The sequence below is a fragment of the Arachis ipaensis genome, chromosome B07, assembly GCF_000816755.2.
Source record: "Arachis ipaensis cultivar K30076 chromosome B07, Araip1.1, whole genome shotgun sequence".
Lineage (NCBI taxonomy): Eukaryota > Viridiplantae > Streptophyta > Magnoliopsida > Fabales > Fabaceae > Arachis > Arachis ipaensis.
This window is the reverse complement of record NC_029791.2, coordinates 4,862,199-4,870,000: the sequence shown is the minus strand read 5'-3', so window position 1 is coordinate 4,870,000 and position 7,802 is coordinate 4,862,199. Positions and strand designations below refer to the sequence as shown.

General features: G+C 36.7%; 1 protein-coding gene across 1 annotated transcript in view; it reads left to right on the top strand.

The window, feature by feature from the left end:
- Positions 2,971-7,802, top strand: part of LOC107606466 (pentatricopeptide repeat-containing protein At1g71210-like) — a 10,632-nt gene continuing 5,800 nt past the window's right edge. The window contains exons 1-2 of the mRNA XM_016308529.2: positions 2,971-3,534; positions 3,627-3,877. Coding sequence (XP_016164015.1) covers positions 2,971-3,534; positions 3,627-3,877 — 815 coding nt within the window. The remainder of the gene's footprint in view (positions 3,535-3,626; positions 3,878-7,802) is intronic.

Here is a 7,802-nt window from a genome sequence, read left to right as displayed (position 1 = left end):
TTGAAAGGTCAATTTCAACTAATTATGTTAATAGTGCTTTTATATATACATAGAGAGAATTATAAAACCTTTTTTTGAAAAACATAAAAAAAATGTATGACTTATTTTTTGTAGTAATAGGATTTGGTTGTTTAAATAGAATTTTTTCATTTTTTTATCCTGAAAATATTGTAAGTTTTCTTTTACTTTGGTTGAAGTTCAAACATTCACAAAAATATTTATTGGATTAAATTTAATTTCTATAATTATTTTGTTTGACTTTAGTCTTTGCATCAAAGTAATGTTAAGGGATAAGTACGATTTTGGTCCCAAAAGTTTTGTGCCAGAATCGAAATCGTTCCTCTTCTAATTTTGGATTTAAAATCGTCCTTAATGTTGCATTTGTATTTAACTTCGTCTTTTCTAATTAAAATTTTTTTTTAATGACAATTCTACCCTTTTCATTTCGCGCGAAACACTTGATTTCTTCACTTGGATGAAAAACCTTTAACGTTTATAACAGCACCCTTTATTCACAACGCACACTAAACCAAATCCATTACATTGAGCCCTAACCAAGAATCGGAAAGGACCGTAGATGTTGATGGACTGAAACTGAAGAGAGGAGGCGAGATCGAGGAACTGGAAGGAAGGGACGTGAAGAGTCGCTGAAGCATTACTGATAGCGTTTGCGTAGGTATGATTTTCTTCCTTCTTTTCAGTAAGGTAGCTCTCGCTGCAGTGGTTAGTGTCGGGTTAGATTACTTAGGGTTTGGTGGTCTGTTTATCGTTGAAATGAGGCCATGTGTGTGGGGAGTAGGGATTAGCATCGGTGTGAAATAGGAAGGTACGTGTGTTTCATCTTTTATATTAATTTCTATGTGTTGTTGTACTCTGTTTCAGGGTGTTGTAGAAGACGATGGGTTATTTTAAAGTGAAGGTCTACCATGGAGGATGGTTTACGTATAAGAACGGTCCAATAGAGTATGTGGGAGGAGAAACAATGGTGATAGAAGAGATTGATGGTGATCGGTGGTCTGTATTTGAAGCGTATGCTGAGTTAAAGCAACTTGGTTACGTCAAGGAGAATATTCCATCGTTGTGGTTCAAGGATCCAGTTGTTGAAGACATGGAAAAAAATCTGAAATTGTTTAAAACTGATGCGGATTCCATTGAGATGTGTTGAATAGCAGAGTTGAGAGACCATGTAGAGTTGTATGTTGTCCATAAGGTTCAGGACGAAGAGTTGTTTCCTGATGATGGCTACATTGATGTTGGGGATAAAGATGGGATGGGTGACATTAGTGAGGGGCAAGAGCTGGTTCTGTATGGTGGAGTAGATGAGGGGCCAAAGCAATCTGAACCATTTGCTGCTTACTCTGGGGTAGAGGACGACAATGAAGTTGAGTATGACCACTCTAGTGATAGTAACAGTCTCGATTCAGAGTATAATCCATCTGGGGAAGAGGACGATCGTGAAGATGATGTGCACTTTACTGATAGTGACGATGAGCTTGATCTTGAGGTAAGTGGGTTTCAACATGTGAATGTGATGAGTAAAAAACCTAGGGTTGTGAAAAAGAATGCTGGAGCAACTGAGCAGTTTGAAGAGGATGAGGGAGGAGACAGTGATGACTTAGATTTCGATCACCAGGTTGGGGCTGATGGGTCTGATTCGGAGCATGAGAGTTTCAGATTTCCAGTTAACAAGCTTCAAAAAGATATGAGTCAATACAAATGGGAAGTTGGCACACTGTATGGATCTCGGGAGGAGTTCAAGGACACTGTAACTGCGTATGCTGTGCATACGGCAAGGTCAATCAGGTTTAGGAAGTGTGATTTGCAGAGGGTTAGGGCTGTTTGTTCGGGTGATTGTCCTTTTTGGGTGTATGCTGCAAAAATCAGAGGTGAGGAAACTTGGCAGCTATGCAGCATGAACTTGACACACACATGCACACAAGCACACAGGGTGGGGATCTTACACTCGAAATGGCTCGGCAATGCGTTTAAGAAGAAGGTTGAATCAAATCCGAAGGTGAAAATAAGGGAGTTGGTAACGAAGGCACAGAAGAAATGGAACTTGACTGTCACTAAGTCATTGGCAACTAAGATCAAGCATATTGCACTTGATCAAATTCAGGGAATCTTCCGAGAGCAGTATAAAAGAATTTATGATTATGGACAGGAGCTGATGAGGGCAAATCCAGGATCCTCAGTTTGCATACAAGTGCAGAGGTCCCCAGATCTTGATAATGAAGCACCAGCATCATCCAGGACCACTTACTGCATCTTTCAGAGGATCTATGTGTGCTTGGAAGCATGCAAGCAGAGCTTCCAGCATTGCAGGGATTTCATTGGCCTAGATGGCTACTTTTTGAAGACACCCCAGGGAGGACAACTGCTCACTGCAATTGGTTGGGATCCCAATGATCAAATGCTGCCGATTGCATATGCGGTTGTCGAGGCCGAGACGAAAGACTCATGGAGTTGGTTTCTAAGTCATCTTGCATATGATGTTGGGCTGGATAAGATGGGAAGATCTACCTTCATGTCTGACCAACAAAAAGTAAGCAAATTTTCCTAATTTTACAACATGAATGACATCCATTCAATTTTCCCTAATTACAAGTTCCTTGATTTCATGCGTGCAGGGTTTGTTGCCAACATATGAGGAGGTTATACCTGGTGTGGATAATCGATTCTGTGTGAGACACTTGTACAGCAACTTCGGAAAAAGGTTTCCAGGGTTACAATTGAAGAAACTAATGTGGAAGTGTGCTAAGGCAACTCACTGGAGGGATTGGGAGAGGCACATGGCCGAGTTGAAAGCTGTGAATCAGGAAGCCTATAGGTACCTTGGTCTAGATCTAGGTTCACCTATAACTCTAAGGTAGATACATTGGTTAATAACATGTCCGAGAGCTTTAATTCTGCCATTGTTGATGCCAGAGAGAAGCCTATAGTCACCATGTTAGAGGAAATCAGGGTTAAATGACTAGGTGGGCAGAAAATAGGGAACTTGCACATAATTATTCAAGGACAATCTTACCTAGGATTAGATTCAGGTTGGAGAAGAGATCTAGGTCAGCTGGGGATTGGCGGCCATACTGGTCTGCAGCCTCGAAGTATGAAGTGATGAACGGTTTAGACAAGTTTACGGTCGACTTAGGATCCCATGAATGTTCATGTAGAATGTGGCAGATGAGTGGCATACCCTGTGTCCATGCTATCAGTTGCATCAAGTTCAAGGGACTTGACTTAGAACCTTTTGTGGCTGGGTGTTATAAGAAAGAAGCTCACATGAGGTGCTATGACTCAATCATACATCCCTTGAATGGAGTAGATCTTTGGGAGAGAACTTCACACCCTGATGTTATGCCTCCCCCCTATCGAAAGCCTAGTCACAGGCCAATGAAAAAGAGGAGAGCAGCTGCTGGAGATGAAGAACAGAGCAGCCGCACTCACCTATCAAGGAAGGGAGAGAAACAAAGGTGCTCTCTGTGTGGTTCTGTTGGGCACAACAAAAGCAGATGCCCTAAACCTATTGAGGAGTTGGTATGATTTTTAATTTGTCTTCCTTCTATTAATTGGTTTGTCATATGTTATTGCTATCCCATTATAAAATTGTATATGTTTGTGTGGCCCAGCAGTCAAAGAACAAAGGAAAGCAGCAGAAGGGAAGCACCAAATCAAACCATCTAGCTGCCAAGGGAGGAAGGAAGACTGCCTCTTCCCATCCCAATCCCAAGCAATCTGTCAAGAGAAAAGCTATTTCAGCAACACAGCCACCATCTGCAGTCCAATCCAACAATGCAGCACTGCCAAAAGGCCTAGAGGCAGGCCCAAGAGGACTTCTAAGCCCAAGTGCTCAACCCAACCTGCTCCACAGCCCAACAAGGTTCCCAGCCCAACAAGTTCAGCACCTCCTTCATCCTCCTCACAGCAAGCCACCAGAACTCTTCCTTCATCTCAGCCTACCCTTACCACATCTTCAAGTCAACCTGTTGGTCACTTCTCTGCCAGGCTTTCTGGAGCACCTCACATTTCTCCAAAGAAACTGAAGTTAATGGCAAAGTTGCCTCCAAGAAAATGGGAAATGCTTTAGGAAAATGGAAAAATTAGCATCCTATTGTCATGATTGTATTTTGTGCATGTTGTCTTATTTTGGGTTATGTTTATGTAAACTTTGCCGGAAAAGTGCAGTATGACTTGTTAGCTCCTTTTTTTTGGTGATATTTTGCCTATGAGCATCTATGTGTTGTACTTGATTGCTGGATTGGACCAGCCAACCCTTTTGGGATTACCTCTGTGTCTAAAACACTTTTTATTATATATGTTACTATGATTTACCATATTTAGTTGAGGTTGTCTTTGATTCAATTTTGTTATATTGTTAGAAAATTAGTCAGTAATGGAAAACATGTATTTACCAAGCAGAAATCATACTCACATTACAACAACCAACCATGCATACATAATTGTCATTTATACATGTTGAGAACCATTTCAACAGAACACATTCATACCAGGTACATAATTGTCACCTAATAACTTACCATCAAAACACTTTTCACCAAACCACATTCAACAAAACCAACCCTAAAAGAATTTATCAACAACAACAACATCATCATACCCAAACACCCTTTTCATACCAGGTTCAATGGAATTACACACTTAGGCCTAGACATAGAAAAATTCTGCAGCAGCAGATACATGAACCCAGCCCACCCAACAAACCCTAACACAGCAACGACCATTAACTTCCACTCTGCCGCTTTCGTCCTTGATTTCAGGGAAGCAACCTTCTTCTTCATCCTTGCAATTTCTAGATTTTTCACCTCTGTCTCTGGCTCTGCCCAACGAAAGAAGTTGCAGCCTTCATGCACCTACACATAATCACCGTCTTCACTCTCCAGTCCTCAACCCAAATAACTCAACTCAGAAGAAAAGAAAGAAAAACAAACCCCATAGTAAACACAGCCCCAGAATCTGCGCCCATAGTTCTCCTTCGTCCCCGAGGTTCGCAGCATATTTGGGTGTAACACGAAGATATTTGGGTGCATTTTTATTCTGATAAGTTCTGCATAATTCAAAACTCTTCCTCTTCCTCCTTCTCATCTTTTGCTATTTTTTTTCTTATTAATTTTTCCTTTTTGTTTTACCTTCTCAAGTTTCTTCTTGTTTTACTCTCTTAATAAGAATAAAAACAAAAAAAATCAAACAAAGAAGAAGGGTTTGTTTGGATGAGCTCTAAGAAAAGATCTTTTTTGAATTATCTTTTTTTAAAAGATCTTGTGAAAAAGTAAAATCAATTTTATGTTTGGGTATCTCATGTAAAAAGATATTTTTATCTATAAATTATGTTTATGTATAACAATATAAAAGTACATTTTTGTTTATTTATTATATGAAAAATATCTTTTTTTTAAGGAAAACAGATCTTTTAAAAAAAGATGTAAATTACAGTTTCTCAAAAAAGATGTTTTTTTAATTTTTCTAGTGTTTTTACTTTTACTAATAAAAATTTGCCAAACACCCGAAAAAATAAAAAAAAAATCTTTTTTCATTGAAAAAAGATATTTTTTATCAAGATCATGGCGCCCAAATAAGCACGAAGAAGAAACACATAATGCTGTAAAATTACTTGGAAGAGGATGAACTTACATTCATTTAATTAAAAGAAAGAAAGAAAAATAAAGAAAAAAATGTAGCATTAGAGAAATTTTTTTTCTGTATTTGCAGCAAATTTGGATGTAACACGAAGATATTTGGGTGTATTATCATAATTTTTTTAGGAGAAAAAGATCAAACAAAAAAGAAAAAATACATAATGTTGCAAAATCAATAGAAAGAGAACGAGGAAAAAAATACAGCAACAACAACAGTAGTAAAAAAACGATGAAGATGAAACACGTGAAGAAAAAGGAAGAGAAACGCAAAGAAGAAAGAGAAGAAGAAGGAAGAGGAGGAGGAGGAACGCGAAGCTCGTTATGGAAACCATTGAGTAGCGCGCGTGTTGACACGCTCGTATGCAAGAGTGTCCTTTTTGTTGGGTTTGATTCGATTTGTATGACTTGTAAACCAAAATGACTTGTATGTGTAGCACATAAAAAAAGAGGAGACTTGACGGATTTAGCCTGCCATACCGCAGTTAGACGAGGCGGAGTGAGATTTTAGGACCGACTTACTGGGAGGGGCGAGTGGGGCGGATTCCTCTGCTTGCCACCCCTAGATAAACCTGGGTTTGAGAGTAAAATCACGTTTGCGTTTAGAAGAAGAAAAAACAATCAAACTAAAAAATAAAACTTTCAAAAAAACTAAACGTAAAGTTAATACTCCAAACGCTAAGCCAAATACATGCGTAATATTGAGAACTAAGTTAGGTTTGTGTAAAATTAGAGCGATTTTGTTAGGTAGTCAATGACTCTTTTAAATAATGTGAATAATGGGCTCTACAATTGATCCAATAAAATAAAAAAATACTCCACCCCAAATTACCTCTTAAATCTTAACCATATGCACCTTTAGTGAATTGAACATCTAGCTATTGTTAATTAAGGGTGTTCGCGGTGCGGTTTAGATCGGTTTTGAGTAAAAAACTCATCCGATCCGAACACTAATTTTACTTGTGGTGCGGTTTAGATTGGATGTTTTTTAAAAAAATTCCCGATCCGATCTGATCTAATTTCAAGCGGTTTGGATCGGATTGGATTTACGGTTTTATAAATTAAAAAAATTTAATACATATAACAAGTCTCAACATTAAATTTTAAATAATCAACAATAACATAATAAGTCTCAATAATATCTTAAAAAGATAACAATAACATAACAATAGAAATAAAATTATAAATTAATTAAAATAAATAAATAATATTTTAAATATAAAATATTTATTAAATAATAAAAATACGAATAATATAAAAATATATAAAAAAATTAAACAATTTGAATTAGTGCCATTTGAATTGAGGAAGGAACATCCACAATGCTACGGCCACTAAAACATGGTGCACACTACAATACAGATCTAAATTTACAGAGATTCTCGTAGAGTAACTTTCCTTGCGACACGTGCATTTTGTGGAGCAACTTGGCATGCAGCGCTGGCTTAGCTAGTTGGCTAGGCATAAGCATTTTCTTTCTTAACGCAGGGGAAGGGGTACAAAGAAGGGTGTGAACCTAGGCTAAAATTTTTATATATGGATAATTTTAATGTGAAATACAAAAATATTTGATGATTTTGGTGTTCTACAGGGTTGTGGTAGTAGCACAAAACGTTACTAACGTTTTGTAATAAAAAATTTTTTTTAATCATCAAAGAACAAAACGTCACTGACGTTTTGTAATAAAAAAAATATTATTTTAATTATTAAAACACAAAACGTCGCTGACGTTTTGTTAGAAAAATATTATTTTAATTGAAGAAACACAAAACGTCATTGACGTTTTGTAAATGGCCATAGTTGTGTTCAACACACAATTTGGTTCATGATAAAGGATTTCACCTCTAGTAATACAATATTAAAAAGAAAAAGTTCTGTGAACCTACAAACAGTGGAACAATATTTTTCTTTTCTTTTTTATAGTGTAACCTAAAATTTAAAGAAAAATATTTGTTGTTTATTCTAATTCTTAGTAAAAACTTAAAAGTAGAAATAGATAAAACACTAATACTTGAACTAAATAAGTATATTAAACAAGGCTTGATTTTGTCTAAGATATTTTGTGTGATTATATGTAATTTTAAATATTTTAATTTTGAATATTTTTTTCTGTCAAGATTTTTGTTTTTTTAATTATATTATTTTTATTTAAAA